The sequence below is a fragment of the Lactuca virosa genome, chromosome 5 (genome assembly GCF_052849685.1).
Source record: "Lactuca virosa cultivar CGN04683 chromosome 5, Lactuca_virosa_CGN04683_v6, whole genome shotgun sequence".
In the NCBI taxonomy this organism is placed as follows: domain Eukaryota; kingdom Viridiplantae; phylum Streptophyta; class Magnoliopsida; order Asterales; family Asteraceae; genus Lactuca; species Lactuca virosa.
In genome coordinates this window covers 273,022,751-273,049,029 of record NC_136430.1, presented here as the reverse complement: position 1 = coordinate 273,049,029, position 26,279 = coordinate 273,022,751, and the positions used below count along the sequence as shown (strand labels likewise).

Below are 26,279 nucleotides of genomic sequence, written 5' to 3'. Positions count from 1 at the left end.
CTAGATTATCTACAACAGATACAGTTTCATACACGCCATCACAAGGTAATGCTTTAAAATAAAGAACATTATTAAAGAAAGCATCAATACTACCATTATTATTATCAAAATAAAAGGTAAAACCTTGTTTATACAATGCATGAAAGGAAATAACATTTATTGCCATTTCTGGTGAATAATAACATTTATTCAAATCTAATTGGTGACAGGTGAAGCTTTCCTGTTTCCCATGATCAATTTTATCTTTCCCTGCTCCACATTCTCACTTCTTTTGAGTCCCTGCAAATCACAACATATGTGAATACCACAACCTGTATCAAGGACCCAAGACTTAGAATGAGGTGAGTTATTAGACAATATATTGTATATACCTGCATGGTTGGGTTTTACTTTCCCATCCTTCAAATCTTGCTGGTACTTTGGGCAGTTTCGCTTCCAGTGCGACTTTTCATGGCAATAGAAGCATTCAGCCTCATTAGGGTTAGCAGAAGGAGTGACAAAACCTTTCTTGGTTTTGCTTGAAGAGGAGCCTTCAAGGGTCTTACCCTTGGTACCCTTAGAAGGGTTCTTTCTCTTCTTCCCTTTGCCATGCCCGATTGCCAAGACATTGGCCGCAGTTGGAGTAGGAGTAGGAGTAGTAACAACCGACTTACCCTTTAGACCACTTTCGACGGTCTTCAAGAGTCCTTGAAGTTTGCTGAGGGTGACTTATTCCTTGTTCATGTGATATGTCATGCAGAATTGATCATAACATGATGGCAAGGAGTGCAAAATGATGTCTATTGCTAACTCCTCAGGGAAGTTCACATTCAGCTTCAGTAAACGGTCCACATACCTTTGCATTTTCTGCATGTGGCCCGTGATGGGTTCACCATCCTTTATTCGGGTTGTTATCATTGAGGAGATTATTTCATATTGCTCTTGACGAGCACTTTGATGGTAGCGGTCCATCAAGTCCTGGTGCATCTCAAAAGGATAATAGTCTTCATAGGACTTTTGGAGATCGGCTGTCATGGTGGCCATCATGATGCATGCCAATTTTGTAGCATCTCTTTCATGTACCTCATATTCAGCAAGCTCTTCAGGAGTAGCAGTTGGCTCGGGTACCTTCAGCTCCTTGTCGAGAACATATTCTTTGTTCTCATACCGAGTGACCATCCTGATGTTTCTGATCGAATCTGTAAAGTTGGACCCATCAAAGATGACTCTGCCACAAAGATTCATGAGAGAGAAGGAGCTAGTAGGGTTTGAGCCAGAAGCATTGTTATTGGAAGACATCTGAAAAGAAGAGGGAATAGATTAGATTAGATATAGAGATAGTCCTTAACAAAACACCCAAATGTAATATTAAGGCTAGGACCCAACACAATATTTTATAACTTAAAAGAGGGATGCCGTAATCTAAGCTATAAGATATTTGAAGGTAGGTGAATGACGATTCACCAATTTCCACCATGAAAAACGAAATATTTAATTAGGTTTTAATTGGTTTAGAAACTCCTAGATTCTTTGAGATTCATTGAACTTTCTTCAATGGCATGTTTCAATCTCGAGTGTGCCCTTCAAGTTTTGTGAGTGGGATGCCGAGGATCACAAAACAAGGTGTGAAGTAACCATGCAAATTACTTGGTACCCTTAATGTATTACCCCTCAATCGATGTGCCGGTTAACCACACACGCTCCATCGATACTATGATAAACTTTAAGTCACCCTTTACCTACCTTGTTAAGTTCAAGTTAGTGTGCCGGTTAACCACACACGCTCCACTAACGACTTAAACAAAGTGTAAAGTGTAATTTCATGGATTAGCACCTTATTCACATTTTCCTAAAATAACTAAGATTGGAAATTCAATAAAGTTTAGTTACTTTAGTATTATCATTATACTTTTAATGAGAATTTATAAGTCCTTGTCCTACCCGTTCGGCTAACGACCCTCCACCGATCAAGGAAGCGGTGGGTGAGAGTGGACACCCATTAAGTTGCCATTTTATAGGCAACAACCTTATACCCCCCTTATAGACCGGCTTCGTGAATGAGGCGTACTAGCGGTAAGACGACTTGATCTTATACATATATAAATATTATTAAACTTATAATATTATAAAGTATAAGGGTTGAATTTTAACTTTTAAAATTCTAGGGGTTGGAACTAAAGTTTTTAATATGACTTTACATGTTCCAAAACTTGAGGGCAAGTTTTGTAAACTTTCAAAACTTTTTATTTCTCATAACTTATGAGTTAATGGTTATTAAAAATGAAGACTCTTCATTTTTTGTAACCTATGTGCTCTTTTAATGGTTATTTATAAATGTGACTTTTGGTTATCCATAACTTAAGAACTAGTTATGGACTCCATTAAAACACTTAAAGATCAAGAATTAATCTAATCAATTATTAGCACATAATTTCTATGATCTTCTAAACTCATATGTTTATGAATGTTCATATCAAAAATTTCAAGAATCGTAAGTACATATACAAAACTTGAAATTTTGATACGAGCTTTTGAACAAAACTTCGATTTTCAAGTTTTTTTTTTTTTTTTTTTTTTTTTTTGCATCAAGTATCAAATAAACAAACCAGGCTCTGATACCACTGATGGGTTTTCAACATTTTAACACTCCTATGGTGTACATGCAACCCTAGAAACCTTGGATCTATGTTTGACTAAGATACATGCAAATAATTATTTTTCCAAGGTTCTTATCCTAACTAGCATGACATGGGGTACTTGAATCAAATAAAACTAGTAGAATTACTTACCTTGTAGTAGTAGTTGATTGCTTGGAGTTTGAGAGCCTAGCACCAATAATGTGGATGCCTCAAATGGAAGTCACAAATCACCACAAACTTGGAAACTTGAGAGAATAGTCACAAACTTCTTGAAATCGGCCCTCTTAGTTTACACACATCAACTAGTGCAATTTCAAGAACCAAAGCCTCCTTTATATAGTGTGGTGGATTAGGGTTACATCCATGTAAACCCTAATACCCATGTCTTTTCATTTCTATGAGATCCATGGGTTAAAGCTCCATGGAGTATCCATGGACTTTCCATGCAAGCCTAGCCCATTCCAAATAAGCATTAGCCCACACTATATAAATACAAGAGCCCATATTTAATTAGTCATACTTTTGATCTCTAAATTAATTCTAAATTAATTATAGATCAACACTAATTAAATAATATGATTTTATATTAATATATTAGAACTTATAATATATTAATAAATCATAACTTATACTATTCTCAAAAGATTATCCGTAAATTGTTCCGGTGAAGTGGAACCCAAATGGACCATGCCGGGTCGGGTCAAGTACATACCAAATATAGTTATGGACTTAGACACTATATCCAACAACAACCACATCACATTATGACCTTAATAAAACAAACTTGTTTTAAGGTAATCAGTACTTCAGTGTGTCAATTTAAAAGACAACTGTGTACTTACATTTTCCCATTACTTTCATATTGTGACAGTTCCACTTGAAAGTTAATGCAAACTATTTTTGAGTTAAGATAGTTATAAACTAGGGAAAACTTACATCTTTTCAAATGACAAACAGAACAGTCGAGTCTAGTACATTCAGTAGAAAGGGACCTATAATGCTAACTTTATGATTCCTTAGTTTATACATCAGGAATATATATTAATCGGATCTGACAGGTAGTAGGATGTGTGCTTTCCGCTTCATTTCCTGTTCCTTGTTTGGTTGTGGGCTTAGAGCAGATCCACCCAGCCTACTATCTATTCGATCTTAGCTATATATATATTTCGTATACACCAAGTAATCATAAGGAGTACCAGGTATGGGTCAGGTCATAAGACACTAATTCAATGCACCGTTTTCTAGTACAAAACATACTTTTCAAATAGAACATTTGGTATACAAAACTAGAAACTTACCAGTGAGGGTTTAATCCATTTTATTAAACCAATATAACTTAAAAGACCTTAGGTGGTTAATTCTATAATACCTTAGTTTATACATCAGGGTTATATATAATTAATACCCGATAGGTAGTTGAATGTATGCTTTCCGCCTCATTTCCTGTTCCTTGTTTGGTTGTGGGCTTAGGGAAGATTCACACAGTTAACTATCTGTTCGATATTAGATTATATATAGCTAGTATAAACTAAGTGATTATAGAAGGAACCATGTGGTTACCATTTTTACTAAAAGAAATAAGGGTTTTCTTAAAGAATGTTTTCATCAAATATAAATGAACTATTACAGTTAACTCCGTGAGTACCAAGTGAATACACCAGGGTTATATACAACGAAGATCTAACAACCAATGAGCTGTGTGCCTTCCGCCTCATTTCCTATTCCTTGTTTGGTTGTGGGCTTAGGGCAGATACACACAACCGATTGTTTGTTTACTCTGGGTTTTATATAACTTGTATCCATTTAGTACTCATAGAAAGGATTGCAGAGTCATTTTTACTTATCTTTCATCAAAGCAGGAAATATAGGATTTTCTGGAGGAACAGACGAACTTTTCTAAACAGAACTTACAATTTACTTACAACATACTACAACTTTCTTACAACTTACCTACATCACTAAAATCTTATAAACTCACCAGCTTAAATGCTGATCTACGCTTTCAAAATAACTTGTATGCTCAGGAAACCAGTAGACAGGTACGCGCACTGGGATTCAGAAGATGGAGCAGTATAGCTTCATGTCTTATTTTGTTACATACTTTGTAGTCTATGTTATGTGAACCACATACTTTGTAAACACTTTCTTTCTAATGAAATGGTTGTTTATTACTTTGATTACTATGATGCATGTCTTGTGATACTAAACATGACGTCCTCCACCTCCGAACGTTTCCGCCGTTCCGGTTTGGGGGTGTGATATATATATATATATATATATATATATATATATATATATATATATATATATATATATGTTAATTAATTTAAACATAGTACATATTAAAATATCTAAGATAGTTAATGTATAGAATAAAATATTATTAAATATGTGGTTTAGTATAAACAAAACTTATAAGAAGATTAAAAAGTTATAACTTACTAGATGGTTTGAATGACCATTTAATAAAATTTTCTAATCCAATAATAAAAATATATGTAAATGGTTATTCAAATAAAAAAGATAAACAAGGTAGCGTTAAAAATGCCTTAAATATCAATATAAAATATACATATAAATTATATATCTTCAAGAATTAATAAATATAATCAATTTTATTTAAGATTATAGAAAAACATAAATTTGATCATTCATTCTAAGAATTTATCACTTAAAATGATATATTACCATGAATTTGTATTTACTTAGAAATATTATATTTTTAATGAGAAATTGTCATATTTTACTAAAAAAATTATCATATTATCGTGGAGAAATGACATTATAGTGAGAGTTGCATTTTATGTCATATTTTACTAAGAATGGATCATGTTTATTAAAAAAATATCATTTTCTACTAAGAATTTATATTTTACAAAACACCATCATATTTTATATAGAAATTGTTAGATTTTACTGAGAAATTACATTGTACCAAGATATTGTCTCATTTTACTAGAAATTCTTATATTTTTTCGAGAAATTTTATTTTGCTGAGAAATTATCATATTTATCTAAGAAATTTATATATTTTACGGAGAAAGTACATTTGAATACATCGATCCACTTTCCGAAGGACATCATCTAAAATATTGTGTGCATTTCTAGCTTGAGACCTTGTACAAAACTTCAACATTAGTATATTACATGCGACTCCTTTGGGTTCATTTCCCCCCTTATAATCCGTGTTAAAATGTTGCGAAAAAATTAATAAAATAAAAAATAAGACTAGACAAATAATCGAAAGAATACCTAGTAAAGAACACATGTGAAAATATCATTTTCTAAGCTGAAAGATGGTGTTTTCACATAAACCCCTACAGAAACTCCAAGAACACTACAAAAGTCATGCGAAATCAACAAAAAAAAAACAATCTTAGATGTACGCTTTCGGTTCGAAGGTTATAAAATGTGGTGCGAGTTCATCTATCCCGACCAGGTTTAAGGGAGGGTGATCGAGGGGACCCAAACTTGAGATCTCTTTTTTATGGTTGGAGGCCTATTTCATATATCAAGAGTGTATTGGGAAGGCTAGAGAAGATGGATTGGTCGATGTTTATATTTTTTCTTTTTCGATAGGATTCTCATCATTTGAAATCTTCGATAAACACCAACAAAAATAACTAGAAATTGGTTTTTCTCTTTGGAATTTTGTAGACATTCCTTGAAAAATACCAAATAATAAAAACCGATTTTTTTATGTGTAAATTAAATCTATGCAAAAATATATGAATAAAACATAAAGAAACTTATGAAAAATAAGAAAAATATATTTAGAGGTTAAATGGTTGGACAAATCCAGCCCAGTTCACAGCTAGAAGACCTATTTTAGAGCTTTTGAGCGCCAAAGACTTCGAAGACAATGAATAGTGAGGTCTGCATTTAACTTTTACCTAAATCTTAAAACAAACTTATCAAAAATTAAACTATTTTTGTCTTTTTCTCTTAAGATTATGATTTGTCATTTCATTACTCCTGAAGTAAAATATTTGTTTAATTTGACTTCAAAAATCAATGTCATTTCTTTAAATTAAATTGATTTAGTAGGAAAAATATTTTTGTATTCATCAACTTTAACTTTAACCAAAATGCAAAAAAAGTGGATTTGTTGAGAAAAATTAAAATTGTAGAAAAATATACGTTTCTTACTTGCTTTCATCCATGTAAAAACTAAAGATAAAAGCTCAAAAGAGACTGGTTTAAAGAAGGATAAGGAATATGCGCATGTTAGCAAAAGCTGTGCATGTTAACCATTAAAGCAACTTGAAGGAAGCTTTAATTCCCATAATTTACACTTGACACCCCTCACTCACTGTCACTGACACCACCGTATCATCGCAACCTGATTCTCTTCTTTCCTTTTTCCTTTTTTCCTTTTTCTCTCTCTTTACAAATACCATTTGCAATGGCAAATGTTGTGACTTACCCAAATTTGCAGACGAAAATGCCCCACCATTCCAAATGAAATCAGAAGAGCTTTTACTCATCATATAAACCACATTTATTTCACGTTATTTCCCCCCGAAATTTCTTCCAAAATTAATGTTCTTCACTTGCATTCAATGATGATCATGCTTCGACGCCTCAGATTTTGCTTCCTCTGTTTCTTTCTTTTTGCTCCTACTCTTTCTCTCTCTTATGAAGCTCGTAATCCAGAAGGTTTCTCTCTCTTCCTCCTCTTTTTATCATTTTTTTAGTTTTCCTTTCTGGGTTTTTCTGGGTTTTTGAAATAATATGTGGGTTTTTAAATTCTTGATCTGAATTTGTACGTGCAGTTGTAGCTTTGATTTTGATTAGAAATGGCTTGAATGATCCTCATGGAGCTCTTAACAATTGGGATGAAGATTCAGTCGACCCTTGTAGCTGGGCTATGATTACTTGTTCCCCTGATAATCTAGTCACTGGCCTGTATGTTCTTTTCAAGTTTTAACCTATACATATACATTATATGTAATATATCTTCGATTCATCACTGTTTTATCTAAAAAAATTCATGGGTTTTGTTACAGTGGAGCTCCAAGTCAAGGATTATCAGGAACATTGCAAGGAGTTATCGCTAATCTCACAAACCTCCGTCAAGTGTAAGTCATCTGTTTTTTTTTTTGAATTTCGAATGTGTTTTCTTGAAAATCTCTTATGTTTTAAAGATTGGTGAAAACAGATTGTTGCAGAACAACAACATCTCCGGGCAAATTCCGGCCGGAATAGGCCACCTTCCGAAGCTGCAAACGGTGGATCTATCAAACAACAAACTCTCCGGTCACGTGCCGGAGTCGCTGAGTCTTTTAAATAGCTTACAATATCTGTAATTATCCAAAACTTTGTCTCTCTCTAAAACTCCTTATTTGGAACATGATCATTGATGGGTCAATTTTAGTTTGATAAATTGACCGTTGAAAACATGAAAATTTTGGATTTTGTTTCTTCAAATTTGATAATGTTTGACCCTATTTTCTTTTGTTTTTGTCATGTAATGAGTAGAAGGTTGAATAACAACAGCTTATCTGGAGCTATTCCTTTGTCGTTAGCTTCTGTTCCTCAGCTTGCCCTCTTGTAAGTTTTTTAATTTTTTTGTTTTATTTTCTATCTTTTTTTGTAAACTTTCCTTTGAAATAAATCATTGAATCATCGACAAATATGTTCAAATTTCAGAGACTTGTCATACAACAATCTCAGTGGTCCAGTTCCCAAGTTTTCAGCAAGAACTTTCAAGTATGTATGATGATTGATCATATACCTCAGTCGTTTTTTACGTTAATTATTTGTTTTTTTCTTGAAATTAATATTAAAAAATCGTACTTTAATTCTTGATATTGTTTTTATTCAACAGTATTGTGGGTAATCCTTTGATATGTGGTACTCATGCTAACGAAGGTTGTTATGGATCGACTTTACCTGAGCCACTATCGTTCGAGATTAATCCATCATCAGGTGTGATTTGTGAAGTTTATATAAAGAATTCGATTCTCTTTCTCTCTCTAAAGTCTAAACCGAGTTTCTCTCTCTAAAAAATTTCAGGAAAAAGCAAGTCGAAAAGGGTCGCAATTGCTCTTGGAATCAGTCTAAGTTGTCTCGTTCTTCTCATTGTATCACTTGGAGTTCTTCTATGGAAGAGAAGCCGAAGCCATAAACAAAGCATCCTTGATATCAATGGTACGTGTGAACCCTTATTTCCTTTGACTTTTGAGGTTAAAGGGTTTTTGGGTTTGACCTAAAAAGTCGAAGTATCTAATTTGAAATTAACTATCGACAGACATACCAGAAGAGGGTTTAATGAACTTAGGAAACTTAAGAAGCTTCACATTCAAAGAACTCCAATACGCAACCGATAATTTTAGCTCAAAAAACATTCTTGGAGCTGGAGGATTTGGTAATGTGTACAAGGGAAAGTTAGGAGATGGGACAATGGTGGCTGTGAAACGGTTGAAAGACATCAATGGAACCGCAGGGGAATCACAATTCCGGACAGAATTGGAGCTCATTAGCTTAGCCGTTCACCGGAATTTGCTCCGGTTGATTGGCTATTGTGCAACTCCGGTGGAAAGACTCTTGGTTTACCCTTTCATGTCTAATGGCAGTGTAGCTTCAAGGCTTAGAGGTTTGTACTTTCATTCATTATTTATTGTTTATGGTACAACTCGGTACTGCATCATGGACCATCTCAAAGTCAACTCTTTTATGTATAATGTCAAAACATAGTACTTTCCAATTTCAAAATTGACCCCTCATTGTTTACTTTCATGACAACAATGTTACACGGTATAGAATGGTCGTGTACTGCGTTTGAGATGCACTTGACTGTCACTGCAACGAAAACTACAATATGAATACGTTATAAAAAATAACCTAAAAAGATTGTCCAGTCCTGTACTGTGTTTGACATGCACCAGACTGTCAGCGCGTCGAAAAATATAGGTTCGTCGGAAAAATATGAATACAAGATGTAAAAAATAACCCTAAAAAGATTGTCTAGTCCTATCGTAAATTTTATGATAAATGATGTTTGTGGGGCCCATTGACATTTTCATAAACAAATGTAGGATGAATAGTGGGTACTATGACAAAGTGGTTAAACACTTGCTACCTTATTTTGGTGTTTCTATTTAATTTGTCCTTGATGAAATCTTGTTACATGGTCAACTTTTTTTTCAAAACTTTTAATTTATATTTTTCCAAAAAATATTTTAGGAAAACCATCATTAGACTGGAATGCACGAAAAAAAATTGCGATAGGGGCCGCAAGAGGTTTATTATATTTACACGAGCAGTGTGACCCAAAGATTATCCACAGAGATGTGAAAGCGGCTAATGTTCTTTTAGACGAGTTTTGTGAGGCGGTTGTGGGTGACTTTGGGCTCGCGAAACTTCTTGATCATGCGGATTCACATGTCACCACCGAGGTGCGTGGTACTGTGGGCCACATTGCACCGGAATATCTCTCCACTGGCCAATCATCAGAGAAAACAGACGTTTTTGGATTCGGGATTTTGTTGTTGGAATTGATAACGGGAATGAGAGCTTTCGAGTTTGGGAAAACGGTTAATCAAAAAGGCGCAATGCTCGAATGGGTAAGTACTCTACGCATCAAAACTTGTTCCTTACTACATGCATTAACTAGTTGTACTATTTTTGCATTTACTTGATTCTTCAATTGGAATTGAAACCCTCACATCAACTATGCTTGTGGGCCATCTAGTTGTACTAATTCTAGAAATGCATGGACAACTTGTACATCTGTATCGTGTCTCCTACCAACTTGTACATGCATAGGTCCTGGAGATAGACATGCATTATGACTTGTACGGTTTATTGGATGCATTACCTGCTTGTACCATTTGGGTTGCACTCATAGTAGTTAAGAGCAGTGTTGTACATACTTGTACAAACTATTATATTTATCTTCTAAGAAGCATTACATACTTGTACCATATAACATTTATAGCATCTCAAATTATCAATCATTTTTTATGTTATAAATTGTACACTTGCACAAGTCCTATACATGCATTACCAACTTGTACAGTTGTAAGACATGGCCAATTATTTTCGTTCTCTAATAAATACACATAACCTACGAACTTTTTTGTACTTCACACATGCATCCTGAGGTTGTACTATGTTACTAGGCGTGCATTGGGAATAGTACAGTACAGTACAACCCCTTATTGCACATCAAAAGATTCCGAGCCTACCAAACCAACCTTAACATCCATCAATAATTTGTATGGTACAAGTCGTTATTGCATAAGGTACAAGTCTTGAAATTATTATCAGCCTGTAAAACCAACCCATGCATTACAAAAACGGGTACAATAGAAGTCTTTTACATCCAGAAAAGTTCTTCACATGCTACATGTATGGTATGTATGGTACAAGTTGTCAATGCACAAAGTACAAGTCAACTAAGCATGAGAAACGTTTTATTTTTCAGGTGAAAAAATCACACCAAGAGAAAAAGGTGGAACTATTAGTAGACAAAGAGTTGGGGACAAATTATGACCAAATTGATGTGAGTGAAATGCTACAAGTAGCATTACTATGCACTCAGTACATCCCGGGCCACAGGCCCAGGATGTCTGAGGTGCTCAGGATGCTGGAAGGAGACGGTTTGGCTGAAAAATGGGCCGCGACTCATAATCACGTGAGCCATAACACCACCATAAGAAACCAAACAAAAAATGGATGTACGGTCCAAAAACTTGATGACAATGATGATGACTATACATCAAGCATGCTTGGGGTGATGTTGATGGATGATGACCATGATGCCCATGCCATGGAACTCTCTGGTCCAAGATGATCATCAAATGTCATTTACTAAAATAGGAATATCAAGGAAAAAGGTGCTATATTTTTAGTTTTATATATTTAGTATTTAAATTAAAGGTTTTATGTGAAAAAAGTGGATGTATAGTTTGGTAAATATGTTTGGTTTAAGGGTCTAATTTGTTTTTGGAAATTAATGTTACATTGTAGAAAAAATATTGATGACTACTTTGATATATGGTAATATGGTATGCTATGGGTTGATTATGTGAAGTTGTATTTCAAATTCTTTGATGGTGTTTCTAGTGTATATTTAATTAACTATTGCTTTTTATAAAAGTTGAAGGGAAAGTATTTAACAAGGTTATTAAAAAACGTGTAGTAAAAATTAAAATACAGATTTAAATAATTGGTTATATTCGATTTAAAGTTTATGTGGGGGCATACATTGCAAATAATGATGGGTGTGTGTGTGTATGTGACAAAGCAAAAGAAGAGAAAGCGAAAGGGTCGGGAGTCTTGACCAAAAGTTGGCTGGGAGGCCCGAGACAATGTCTCCTTTTTGCAGTCATGCCATTCATGTTTTTTTTTTCTTTAAAAAAAGTGAAATTATTATCACAAATATATGATTGAACTTTTATAAGTTTATATTTTAGATGTCTTTACTAAAAGGTTATAACATTAAGTGATACATAAAATAATTGATTTGATTTTTTAAGTTACATATCTAAACTGTTTTTTTCATTTCAATTATTACATTTAGTTTATGTCACACCACTTCACTTCACATCACTTTCACTGACTAAACCAAACAAAGGTAAATGGATCGTGATTCGTGAATAATGGTATTATCATATAATTGGGTAAATATTCCCCTTTTCTATCCTCATCCCACAAAACAATGTTGAGTTGAAACATAATTTTATACCAAAACGTTTGGCTTGTATTGTTTGAGTCATAAAGGTGGTTTCACCCATCTAAGTAGGATCATCTTTTTATTATTATTATTATTATTAAGTTTTGAAAAAAGATAAAATAGGTTAATCATATTTATAGTTTTCCAACAAATATCAAAAAATTAGATAAATGTCTTGCACAAAAAGACTAGTCTTGGACCGAACCCGAACAAAGAGCAAGACCAGACCGAAAAAAACCCGTCCTAAAAAAGATTGGCCCGAGACCGTCCAAGACCAAAGAAAAACCAGACTGTTCTGAGACCGATCCCAAAAAAAAACTGGACCGTTCCAAGATTGGCAGAAGACCGGTCCGAGACCGACCCAAGACTGGTTTGAGACCGATCTCAAAAAGGACCGGAAGTCAAAGTTTATAAATATATAATTTTTGTGTTAATTACACAATTTTTACTCACATACTATCTAACTTCTTTTTCTTCATTCTTTTGATAAATTTTAGTGTATCATTTTTAATAAACTTTAATCTATCATTTTGGTGTTAATCACACATTTTTTAAAGAAAAAACTTAAAATCGAAACTAAAAAAATCAACAAATACTGAAATCGGGAAGAAAAAACCCGAAAACCGAACCAAAAAATACGCACAAAAAGACCATGAGACCGGATCGAAAAAAACCGAGACCCGTCCCAAAAAGATCGGATCGAAAGAGACCGGTTTGAAAAAAGACTGGCTTGAGACCAAACGGGACCGAATTGAAAAAAAACCAGCTCAAGACCAGAGACCAGACGGGACCAATCCGAAAAAAAGATTGGACTGCTCTGAGACCCACCACAAAAAAACCGAACCACCGTTTCTAGACCGACCTGAGACCAGTCCGAGAATTTGCATATCTAATAACATTTGCGAAATCCGTCAATGGACTGAAAAATCATCAATGGGCTGGAAAAGCCATTTTGGGCTATGAAAAAATCTTATTGTGCTACGGAATGGGCCGTGAAACGGTACATATAGTTTGATATATAAGACATATTTTTCTCAATCTTTCTTCAATTTTTACATTATTTTTTGGGTGAGAACCCGTTCAAAAAAAACTTAATTTTTACATCATTTAAAGTTTGTTTGGTTGAAAAATGTTCTTCGATGATTTTATCACAAAAAAAAAGAAAAAAAATTGAAATTTTGTTTATCTGTGAAATTAAGAGTTTAAAAGATCGGATTTGCAGAATTCTCTGAATTTATTTATTTATTATTATTGTTATTATTGTATGTACATTTGCATGTTAAACCTTCAATATAAACTTCTTTTTGTTGTTGAAATAGTCCTTGAAAACTTTTCCACAAAAAAAAATTCAAAAAATGGTTGGGTTTTTTGCTTTTTCGGTAAAACCTGAATTTTCAGTGTTTTTTTTTTCTCCATAAAAACAACGTCTTTTGATCTATACTCCCCGTTCCCGAGTTCAATTTAAGGAGAGAAAAGAAAGGAAATGGGTGGAAATGAGAGGAAAGTAAGAGAGATTGGTGCTCCCGAGTTTTATTAAAGGAAGGAAGTGGAAGGAAATGGAAGGATCACTTTCCCTCCTAACTTTCCTTCCGATTTGGGAGGATTTGAAAAGAAAGAACAAAATGTTTAACTTTCCTTCCATTTCTCTCCAACTCGTGAGCACAAAAGACAAATTTATTTTCCTTTCTTTTCTCTTCTTTTCTATCCTTACTTTCTTTTCTCCTCTCTTCTTTTCTTTGCTACAACTCGGATAGTGATTTCTCAAAGTCATCTGCAAAATCAGTGATTATTTAGGACATTTTGCTAATCTTTTACTATGTCTTTAAAAAATTGGTAAATGAGATATCCTATTTTATCTTTTGTCTGAAAAGAATAGCATCCATAACATTTTAAAATATCGTTCAATATTAATGCTCTTAACATCATCTCATGTCTTAGTTGGTTAAGACTTCGTTTTTTTCCAAAATCATCTCATCCCTCCCACATGTGAACGCCCAATTTGATCCAAACTAGTTGAAACTATAAAATAATGAAATTGAATAATTTGAAACACAATTGAGTAGCTCAAGTGTTAGGATATAAAGTGGCCTAATTAGTTTTGGTACATTGAAAACATTATTCGAGTATTAATTTAAAGCAATTAAACTAATCCAAATTTAAAAGTTGTTCTAGATAAGTCTAAGTTGAGCCGAATATATCTGTAAATATATCATTACAATCAACGAGACTAAATACTCAAAATCATTTCACAAAACAAAATATGATCAAATTGAAGTCTCTTTCTATCGTGCTTTTGCTTTAACAAATTTGCCTCTTGACGCTTTCTTCTCCATCTTCTCTCTTTTCTTTCGTGTCTTTTCATCTTCTTCAACTCCCTATCAATTCCATATAACAAATGGAGCCCAATAGATTCAAATTTATTGTTAAAATTATTATTATTATTATTATTATTTTAAAAAAAAATGTAAATTTAAGTGAAAGAAACACCACCTCTGAGCCTCCCTGAGGGAGAAATCCCTTAATTAAACCCCATCCTTTATACACTGCAAATCCTGGTATCTAAACAAATGAAACAAAAAAATAAATTGTAACAGATAGAAAAAATACAAAGTATTGAAATTTTGGGGATAAAAAAAGCATTATTTATATATATTGTTAATAAAAAAAAGATTTACCACAGCATATATCCACCAAAACTTCCCAGAAATGATAGATGTGAGTTGCACAAAGCATGTAATGTAAATAACATCATGCAGATATCTGCACACAACACTCATAGCAATTATTAACCTGATATTATTACCTTGCTGACATGGCAACCGTTCATGCCATGTCAACTTACAAATGCTGACATGGAAAAACACACACATATATATACTTTTAATAATATAAAAAACTAAACTTAGGTTATAAGTATAACACATCATAAGAACCATTTGAATCCTCCATGTCAACTTATTTGGCATCTGTGTTGCCACGTCAGCATAAGGATGGAAAAGTAAAATCATACATATTACATACCCACAAGCTCCACCAGTACTCATATCGAATCCTCCATCAAAAAGGTCTCCATTATCAGTATAAGTAGGTTTTGCCATGGATGCCAGCTGTGTATAGCAGAGATAGTAGGCACTTGAAGTCAAGATTAAGCCAATCCAATGAAGCCATGTAAAACTTGAATAGAACACCCCTGCTCTTAACAAGATATAAACAACCTGTAATTTATCATCAAACCCATGTTTTAATATCTTTAGGATTAAGTTATTCAAGTGTATCTTATGAAGAAGAAAAGGATGAAAATAAGAATATGTGTAGGTTGATTATGTTCACCAAATTAAGAAAATAAGGAAATGTTTATCGATCTCATTAAGCACTTTGATTAAGAGGATGAACAAGGAAAAGAATTGTGGATAAAACAGGATAAATGATTGAAAAAACAAAACCCTATCGATTGGTACAAAAATGTCACTAATCTTTTCTATTTTTAGTACCTTATAGGAGCTTAGATTTAGAATTCTGATCGTTCTATGTATCTCTTCATGTCAACAGCAGGAATTTTATTTACAATTGTTTATGCTTGGGACTTGGGAGATTACGTATACATTGGCAATACAGAATCAGATACACGTTTGACTTCTAATCTATGCTATCATAATCGATCGAGATACTATATATCAAGCAATTGAAAAGGAACAGTGTATGAAAGGATTTATGAAGGGAACAGAAGTACGGAAGTTTACATTGCAGGCAATAATGATGCGAAAGAGATTGTTCATATGACGTGTGTTCTCATCCCTTCGCTTCTTCGCACCTTGATTTGCCATTTCTTGGAGATCTCCGCCTTGTTATTGATTTGACTCCGTGAGAATTGAAGGAATATAAGGGAAAACGAAAAACCCTTGACCAGATGACTGAGAATTGGGAAGAGATGCTGAGCCTTGAAGTCTTGAATTGAATCTCCACCTGTTTGACATCAACGATTCACGAGTGGTTCGGTTTTTGCCCCAAATACAGATGAGAAAGCTCGAATCCGACGGAACCCGGTACCCAAACCCGAATCACTAATATCGTGATACTGTTATGACTTATGAAACTAAAGATAGACAAAATTGTAAAAATGGTCGATTTAGGTTTCTTATTTTATGTGGTTAAGATCTAAACTTTTAAAAAGTTATAGATTCAGGGGCTGTTTGACAAGATCTAAATTTTTAAAATCTGAATTTTTAAGAGGTCTGAATTTCTAAAAGGGTCTGAATTTTTAAGATCTGAATTTAAACATGCTGTTTGGTTAGAACCTCTAAATTTTTATATTGAATTATAAAATTGACCATTTTACCCTTATGTGTTGTTTTTGTTTATAAAATAACTAAACCAACTTTTTAAATAACTAAAAAGATATAAAAACACCATACAAATGAAAACACTTGCAATTTTGTATAAAGAATAACGAAATAATGTATACAAACACAATCATATATGTTCTTGAACATGAAAATGGAAAAATGTTGCTAATCTAAAGACCATAATCACAACTGAAAGTTGATGGGTTAAACCAACTCAAGAGTAACCATCTAATGACCACAATCTATTACTTGCAAATCCAATCTAAATACCATAATAACAACCGAAACTTGATCAATTAAACAAATTCAAGAATAATCATCTATTGACCACATTTTCCATTTGAATAATTCCATATATGTAGCACATAAAACCCTATCTTGCACACTTTCTCTTCTGGCTTCAACATTATCTGCCATAGACAGACCAAAGGAGATACAATTAGGCTCTTTTTGTGCTTCAAAGTCTACATTCAATTATTAATCAAATCTCCATAACACGATTATATACCAGAAATTCATGCTTTTGAGGACAAGAAACATAACAATTTTTATTAAATGTATATATAAACACAACTATACACCAATTCATCAATCAAACTGTAAGAACATTTCATATAAGATGAAAACTTATAACCAAAACATCATAGCCAACTGTTATGATTTAGGGTTGGAAATAAACACATAAAAAATTCCACAAAAATCCAAAAACAAACCATCATGTTCTTCTTCTCCATTATGAATATCAAGAATATGCTTCAATAAATCAGATATTTCAGATATTAGAATAACATAAATCAGATCAAACTTCACATAAATTAGAATATAATATAGAAATCAATGATTGGAGTAAGGGGCTGGCATTAGAGCATCAGAGAAAACGATTGGAGAAAAACCAACAGAAAAAAAAAATACATAAATCATCGACTGGAGAAGAACAAAGCACATACCTGATGTCTTGCTGTCGAACAGCGGCCCTGGAGGTGTCGGTGTTCAAAGGCAGCGCTACCGGAAAAAAGAAAGAAAAAAACACATCTCCATCTCTTATTATCGCATTTTAGGGCAAAAACAATGATAATCTCACCTGGAATCGGAAAATCGACTATTTTAACGAAGGAAGGCGGCGCTACCGGAGGAGATAGATGAGGCGGCGCAATCGGCGGAGATGGAGGCGGCAAAGTCGCTGGTGGAGGAAGGCAGCTCGGAGAGGAAGTGAAAGGGAGAAGTGGGCACCGGTCTCGTGAAGTATAAGGTGAAGGAATGAAGCGCTGAAATTTTGGGGTAGGACGCGTTATTTTTAAATTTCAGACACTTTAAGAGGCATTTACAAAATTAAGGGACAAAAAATAATGGGATAATTACTTGAAAGGGTAACGAACTTTCGACTTTGTTCACATTTAGTCACTAAATTTTTTTTTTGTAAAGTTTTGCCACTGAACTATTGAAACTGTTCACATTTTACCCTTATGACCGGTTGTTACCGGTTATAAGGGTAAAATGTGAACAGTTTCAATAGTTCAGTGACAAATATATAACAAAAAAAAGTTTAGTGACTAAATGTGAACAAAATCGAAAGTTCGTTTCCCTTTAAAAAAGTTCAATGACTAAATGTGAACAAACTTCCGCTTGTATTATGTTTTAACAAATTATTTATTTTTGTTAAATTGTAGCAACATTTGTTGGTGAAAAATCTATGAAATAAGAAAAAAACAAAACCACGAAAAATATATTAAAAAAAAACGAGAGAGACATTTAACACTTCTATATAAGGTGGGTTCATACCACATGTAAATGTGTGCTTGAGAGATGTAACATTGAGAGTGTTAGTGTGTGTTAATTATGTAAATTTAGTTCTAGATCTTTTTTTGTAAACACCTTTCATAATCGAATGCACCTCCAAACCAATTGTTATAATTCACATAAGTGAGAATGGTTCATTTTTTTGTAAAACCAAAATCAGATTGGAAATTTTGATTTTTTATTTTGGAAAATACCAAACCATTGGTTTTTTATTTCAGTTTCGGTTTTTCGTTTTTTTTAATATATTTTCGGGGTTTTGTTTTTTTTTTTAATTTCATAGATTTCTTCATCAACAAATGTTGTTAGAATTTAACAAAAATAAATAATTTGCTAAAACATAATACAATAGGAAGTTTGTTCACATTTACTCATTAAACTTTTCTAGAAGGAAACGAACTTTTGATTTTGTTCACATTCAGTCACTAAACTTTTTTTCATTATCTGTTTGCCACTGAACTATTGAAACTGTTCACATTTTACCCTTATGACCGGTAACAACCGGTCATAAGGGTAAAATGTGAACAGTTTCAATAGTTCAGTGGCAAATAGATAACGAAAAAAAGTTTAGTGACTAAATATGAACAAAGTCGAAAGTTTGTTACCCTTTCAAGTCATTATTCCAAAAATAATAAGCTACCAAACGGTCTGAATCTGAATTTTTAAGAGACTGCCTCTTAATTTTCAAATTAAGAGGCAAACAAACAGCCCCTTAGTCATTTTCAACAAATTTTGTTGCAGTTTAGATCCCTATTCCGTTAACTTTAATAGTTTGGCTGTTAACTTTTTTAAAATAACTATTTTATCTTTAGGGACAATTTCTACAACCAAACTATAATGTTCATTTCTATATATTTTCGTTTTATTTTTATTGAATTATTATATATTAATAAATATTATTTTTAATATATATTATTTATATATTAATAAATATTGTTTTATTAGGTTATTTATTTCTTTTAATTAGATTTTTTTAATTTCTTTATTATCAGATATTTTAATTGGATTATTATATATGAATAAATATTATTTTTAATATATAATATTTATATATTAATATATTGGATTATTAATTTATTTTAGTGATTACTATATATTAATACATATTATTTTTAATTTATAATATTTATAACCTAATAAATATTACATTATCAGATTACTAATTTCTTTTAGTTAAATTTTTAATTATTTTTATTAATTCTTTTTTATCGGAATATTAATTTTAATTTATTTTTTTTCTTCACATAATAAATATTATTTATTATATTATTAATTTATTTTTATTGTATAATATTAATTCTTTTTAATTTTATTAGTGCCACAACAAAGTTGTCAGAATATACAAAAGCGTCGCCTCTCATCAACAAAAATCGTTGGGATCACCGCCAAACACCTTCATCGGATGTCTAACCTAAACACTGCTAACTTTTTCCACCCAACATCATCGATAGCCACCTGTGACAACCGCTTTACAATCCACCGAAATCTTCCATATCCTTCACAATGCGCAACAAACTCCTACAAACATTAAAAGCGATGGTGGTGATCGGGTGATGGTAGTGGTGTTATTGCAGGTGACTACCGTTATCCTTGTAGTTTTATCGGAGGTTGGATAGAAACCCACAAACCTTTTCCATCCAATGATGACGGTAGTCATGTGCGATAAGACCACTACCATTACCCGATCACCACCACCACTTTTAATGTTTATAGGAATTTGTTGTGCATTGTGTGTGATATAGAGGATTCAAGTGGACTGTGAAGAGGTTATCGTAGGTGGCTACCAGTGATGTTGGGTGGAGACAATTAGTAGAGTTTACGTCGGACCTCCAATGAAGGTGTTTAGCAGTGATCCCGACGATTTTCGTTGATGAGAGGCGACACTTTTGCGTATTCCGACAACTTTATGGTGAAACTAATAAAATTAAAAAGAATTAATATTATACACTACAAATAAATTAATAATATAATAAATAATATTTATTATATAAAGAAAATAATAAATTAAAAGTCATATTCCAATAAAAAAGAATTAATCCAGAAAAAGGAATTAAAAAAACTAACTAAAAGAAATTAATAATTTGATAATGTAATATTTATTAGGATATAAATATTATAAATTAAAAATGATATTTATTAATATATAATAATCCAACAAAGAAGAATTATTCTAATAAAAAAAAATAACTAAAATAAGTTAATATTCCAATATAATAATATTTATTAATATATAAATATTATATAATAAAAACATTATTTATTCATATATAATAATCCAATTAAAATATCTGATAACAAAGAAATTAGAAAACAAAATTAATTAAAAGAAACTAATAATATAATAAAAGAATATTTATTAATATATAAATAGTATATATTAAAAATAATATTTATTAGTATATAATAACTCAATAAAAATAAAAAGATATGTAGAAATGGTCATTGTAGTTTGGTTGCAGAAGTGGTCCCTGAAGGTAAAATAGTCATTTTAAAAAAGTTAACAACCAAGCTGTTAAAGTTTACGAAAGAATGACCAAAATCACAACAAAACTTGTTGAAAATGACCAAATCTACAACCTTTTAAAGTTTTGGACCTTAGATACATAAAATGAGAAACCATAAGGACCATTTTTGCAATTTTGTCTCAATGATATTTACCTATTAAATTAAGTATGTGTTTTATACAGAAAAAATTTATTATTTTGGGAAAATCATATAATCTCATTTCCTCTTAAAATAAAATAAAAATGATTTTTTCGTTAATTTAAGCAAAATGTTAAATAATTGAGATTTTTCTTTAAAAAAAAGTATTGTATCAAAAAATGTCCCAAAATAATAGAACTTTTCTACATAAAACCCTATTAAGTATCAACAATTTTCTTAAAACTCATATAATATAATTACTATTTTGAAAATTAATAACTATCAGTCAATATTTTGGAAAAAAAATCTTATTTTTGAAATTGAACTTCTGACTGACATAAAACTATTTAGTAATGGAGGGTTTGATATGTTTTTTATTGGGTCTGATAAGAGAGTAAGAGGTTGTGTCTGACGCGGTCAGGTTTAGATCGTTTAATACTACAATCAAAAGTTTTTGATTCGGTGCTAAACATAACTCGTGCTGACTTAGTATTCGCTCAATCAAATCTCATTATGTCCTAAACTATCAAACATTAGATTTTTAGAAGTCAAATATCAACCGAGAGATTATCAAAACAATAGAAGTCATCTGATCAATAAGATATATGGGAAACAGTTGCAGGCCAATGGCCTGTAACATGACAACTTGTATAATTTTTTTTGGAACAACGATATTTTATTATATTCTAGAAAGACACTAGATAAAAAATTACAAAGAATCTAATTGTCGGTTATTAAACTCTAGAAAGACACAAACTTAGCAACATGAAATAATGAAATGAATGATAGATTTCCACATAAAGAACATAATTCATTTGATCGGTGAATAAAAATCAACATATATATGATTTAATCATCAAAATAGATTAAAACAGTGAAGGAGAAGACACAAACTTAGCAAAATTAACTCTTTTTTAGAAACATCGGGTTAATTAGGAGAATGGCTAAAAATGTGGATACGATCTAGGGTTTTGATTTGACCGACTAGGGTTTTCCGAATTAAAATATGTAGAACACAAATTATTCAGTGGGTTAATTACATAATCCGAAATCTAAAGGTTTGAATTAATACATGTTTTGCGAAGTGAAGTAGTGTATAATGATAATATGCTTTTGTATAATGAGGCATTTCCCTGATTGTTTCAATGTGTTTATCATGGTGAAGTGTAAAACAGATTAAAATCGAAAACAAATTGTTGAATTTAGAAAGAGATGAAAGATTTATGAATCTGTTTCTAGGGTTTTGAATGCATAAATCTAAATCAAGATTAAATTTGAGATCATCTGTGAAGAGGGTTTTTTGGAGGAAGCAAGATGCAACATGAAGAGATATTGAATGACGATGAATTATTTTGACGGATAGAAGGTATATTGTCAAAACTACCCCTCCGTGTCCTTCCTCTAATTTTGAAGTTTGATCAAATTGCAAAATTGCCACCGCCCCTGTTGTTTTAATTTGAGTTAATTCTACCCATAAATTATTATAGATTAGTGGTTCAGATTTTGTCTCCACGTCTCACAAAATATCATTGTCTCACATGAACTCAATCATATATATATATATATATATATATATATATATATATATATATATATATATATATATATATATATATATATATATATATATAATAAAAAAAGATTTTAACAGATTCAAAGCTAATATAATAACTTTTTTGATTATTAACCAATAATAAACTATGATTTTCTGGAGCTTAAATAATATATTAAAGTCATGGTTGCATGTTCAGCCTCACGTTTTCTCTAATCATGTCCCATAAACTCTTATGCTTATATTAGAAACCGTAAACAAGTCGAGGGAATTACAACAATCGTCATCCACTTTCATTTAATATGTAAAGATTAGTCCTTTGTCCTTCGATTATTTTCATTTTAGTCTACATGTTAACAGTTTTACGCCAATTAGATCCATCATAATGTCATATTGCCTTTCTCAAATGATTTGGGATAAAGGGATTTGTTTTTTTTTGTTAGTAAATATTTTAAGTGATTTCTTTTTTGGAGTTTGTTTGTTGTCCATGAGGATTGTTGAATATGAAGACTCAGGGTGTAGCCACTCACAACTAAGGTGGGTCCTAATTTCTTAAATTTACATAGTATTTGTATAGAAAAAAAATTAGGAACCACCTTTAAAAAAATTAGGACCTATCTAATACTATTCGACAAAATCTATCACACATCGGAGATAAAAAGAGAGTTGAAGTTGTTTGATGTTATAAAAATAAATTATGAATGGTTATTAGGAAATTTAAAAAACAATACAACTCATCTCATATTGTTGGTTATATAAAATGGTTGTTGCAAATGAACTCTTTAAAAAAAAAGAGACTCGGTCGTTCAAAGTAGTTGTTGTTTTTTTGGCAAAAATTGGGTTAAGTAGACAAATTTTACTAGTTTTTAGTTGTTCTATCGTCCGGTTGAACTCGAGTTTTTACAAATTGGTTGTTTTTTTATTGGTTCGACCCGACCCAATCTGTCACATATAGCGTTGACTCTTTGGTTTTTCCGCCTTCATTTAATTAGGAACCACGTGTTATTCTATTCTAGATTCGCCACTGACTGAAGTTTACTGAGAACAACAAACCCTCTATTAAATAAGCCTGCCTGAAACAAGCAACCATATATATGAATTGCTAAATAATACCAGGTTGGTTACAATCTCACAAAAGGTTATATTATATATAATATGAGTAGAAATACCAATATATCATATATTTTTAGTTACAATCTCCCAAAGGGTTATATTATATACAATATATAATCATAATCACAAAAGTTGTATTATTTTTGTTCAATTCGATAAACAATACATAAACTTAAGGCTTGATCAGAATGAAAATTTAGGGTTTGAGGTTACAAATCTGTTAATAGATTAGGAATGATCTTATGTGGTCATGTTTTGGTTTTTAGAGGGCTTATATTGTTTAACATACATATATCTATATCTATATTTATATATATTTATAAAGGAAATATTTTTTTTTCACCACATTCATTTGAAATTCTCATGCTTTTTTCTTTCACCACATTCATTTGAAACCCCCATGACTTTTCAATTTCTTTCTAATAATAATTATAATTTGAATAATTAGGTTAAATAAATATCAAACCTAAAGTGTAATCATATATAAACTAAATTTCAATATTAAAATAATATATTTACTTCTACTTATAAAGTTATGTTTTTTTTAACTTTTAACATATTATGCTAAATTTATTAGTTTTAATATATTGTTGGATGTAAACCATTATCATTTTAAAGATACAATTTTGGAACAATTTGCATAAAATACTTAAATTATTAATTTAGATATAACATTACAGGACCAACTTAAATATAAATTTTAGTTTAACTTAAACAACCCAAATAATATTTTGTAAATAGCTAAAACTGGTAAAGTGTAGTGTCTTTCTAATAATGATTATATGTTGGTTAATAAGGTTAAATAAATATCAAACCTAAAGTGTAAACATAAATAAACTAAATTTCAATTTTAAAATAATATCTCTACTTCTACTTATAAAATTATATCTTTAACTTTTAACATATTATACTTTATTTATTAGATTTTTTTTTGAAATGGCAAATCTAACGTACTCTTAAACTACACTTTAAATTCACCTATGTCCACGATGGGACTTGAACCCTCAACCTCAAGGAGGGAGTTTAATACCGGATACCGCTGGCTTAGAAGCCCTTTGGTTATTTATTAGATTTAATATGTTATTGTATGCAAATCATTATCAGTTTAAAACTACAACTTTTGAACAGTTTGGACAAAATACTTAAATTGTTAATTTAAATATAACATTACAATGTCAATTTAAATATAAATTTCAGTTTCACTTAAAAAAGCAAAGAATATTTTGTAAATAGTTAAAAGTGATAAATTATAGTGATAAATGCAAAAACTAAATTGTAATCTCAATTTAAATAAATTATTTCCTAACGATATTTTTATAATCATTAAAAGTTTTCAAATAAATAGTTTAAAATAACTTACAATAACAATAGTTAAAAATAACTATATATAAATGATTACATTGTTACCTTTAAAATCAAAAACTATGTTTGATGTTTTAAATAATTATAATGATAGAAATTAAAACATTAAGAAAATAAATTTTAAAAAATTAATTAATAATAACAAAAACTATAAATAACATTAAACCATATATATTTATTTTTATTCATGTGTAACTCGCGGATAGAAGTCATTCAAACGATTGAGATTATACAGTTATAATAGATGTATATATTATAATATAATTCAAAATAATCAATATATTATATTAATTTAATATACGAATTATTATATTAAATTTAACAACAATGTTATTGTTATATTAAAAAAACATATATTTGTAAACAGTTCAATTATATAGGTGTTTCTGCGCAACGGACGAGCATTTACCTAGTAAACATTATAAACCTAGCACATTCATATTCTTATTTTTTTGGATTTACAAGTTCAATATTAGGGTGCACCATATCCCTAACCATCTATCTCTTTTACATCAATGTTAACTCTTTTACATCAATGTTACTCTCTCTTCCTTTTAGATCCCTCAACCATATTTCAAATATGAAAATTGAAAATGCTCACCTTTCACATATCTCTCATGACACACCTTTTATAAAAAATAAAATCTAATTTAAATTCCAACTATAACAATTTAAAAAAATTTAAAACATTAAATAAAAAATACACAACTAAACGGTGTAACTTAATTTTATCGTTGATTTGCTGTAGTTTTTTAAATCTTTACAACTTTGTATTATTTTTATAGGTTTTGTTATACCATTATTCAATAATTCAAGTCATAAATATATAATGTTTGATATTATGTAAAAAACAAATGATCAAACCAAACTTTTCCCCATCTTGTCGGTTAACTGTGTTCTTTTTATGTGTTCATTTAATAATTATATCGTTGCATGACAACCGATATAACAAACGTGTTTGACAAGAGACTATTGAGAGTTTCTAGGTTTTAGTTGTCATGTTTAATTGATTGTTTCTCTACATAATCAAGATAAAATTCTTCATTAAAGGACTTTTTTTTGTAAAGGACAAAACTATTGAATGAAGAATAGTACAGGGACGATTTCTGATAATTGAGTCAAAGGAACAAAATATAAAAAAGATCATGACCCAACGCAGATCCCATTCCCAT

At 31.1% G+C, this 26,279-nt stretch overlaps 2 protein-coding genes and 1 long non-coding RNA gene across 3 annotated transcripts; 1 reads left to right on the top strand and 2 right to left on the bottom strand.

Moving 5' to 3' along the window:
- Nucleotides 1-6,946: 6,946 nt before the first annotated feature.
- LOC145111600 (protein CLAVATA3 INSENSITIVE RECEPTOR KINASE 3-like) lies at nt 6,947-11,651 on the top strand. Its single transcript, XM_079047865.1, has 11 exons — nt 6,947-7,277; nt 7,394-7,526; nt 7,628-7,699; nt 7,780-7,923; nt 8,100-8,171; nt 8,271-8,330; nt 8,449-8,549; nt 8,637-8,771; nt 8,872-9,216; nt 9,807-10,186; nt 11,050-11,651. The coding sequence occupies exons 1-11, from the start codon at nt 7,181-7,183 to the stop codon at nt 11,416-11,418; spliced, it is 1,908 nt and encodes a 635-aa protein (XP_078903991.1). The 5' UTR covers nt 6,947-7,180; the 3' UTR covers nt 11,419-11,651.
- Nucleotides 11,652-14,426: 2,775 nt separating this feature from the next.
- On the bottom strand, nt 14,427-16,379 carry LOC145112286 (uncharacterized). Its single transcript, XM_079048466.1, has 5 exons — nt 16,041-16,379; nt 15,322-15,515; nt 14,976-15,060; nt 14,791-14,859; nt 14,427-14,675 (listed from the first exon to the last, which is right to left on the bottom strand). The coding sequence occupies exons 1-5, from the start codon at nt 16,122-16,124 to the stop codon at nt 14,583-14,585; spliced, it is 525 nt and encodes a 174-aa protein (XP_078904592.1). The 5' UTR covers nt 16,125-16,379; the 3' UTR covers nt 14,427-14,582.
- Nucleotides 16,380-16,713: 334 nt separating this feature from the next.
- LOC145116226 (uncharacterized) lies at nt 16,714-17,914 on the bottom strand. The gene is made up of 2 exons (XR_013711932.1): nt 17,591-17,914; nt 16,714-17,053 (listed from the first exon to the last, which is right to left on the bottom strand). It is a non-coding gene; the product is annotated as an uncharacterized LOC145116226 (long non-coding RNA).
- Between the last annotated feature and the right edge of the window lie 8,365 nt (nt 17,915-26,279).

Bases quoted from the DNA above. Each gene is read 5' to 3' on its own strand.
- LOC145111600 (XM_079047865.1), top strand. From the start codon at position 7,181: ATGATGATCATGCTTCGACGCCTCAGATTTTGCTTCCTCTGTTTCTTT. The intron at 7,700-7,779 runs GTAAGTCATCTG...TGGTGAAAACAG, and splicing joins CTCACAAACCTCCGTCAAGT to ATTGTTGCAGAACAACAACA. The intron at 7,924-8,099 runs GTAATTATCCAA...TGTAATGAGTAG, and splicing joins TTAAATAGCTTACAATATCT to AAGGTTGAATAACAACAGCT.
- LOC145112286 (XM_079048466.1), bottom strand. From the start codon at position 16,124: ATGGCAAATCAAGGTGCGAAGAAGCGAAGGGATGAGAACACACGTCAT. The intron at 14,860-14,975 runs GTAAATCTTTTT...TCATTTGTTTAG, and splicing joins TTTGGTGGATATATGCTGTG to ATACCAGGATTTGCAGTGTA. The intron at 14,676-14,790 runs GTGGTGTTTCTT...TGGAATTGATAG, and splicing joins TCCCTCAGGGAGGCTCAGAG to GGAGTTGAAGAAGATGAAAA.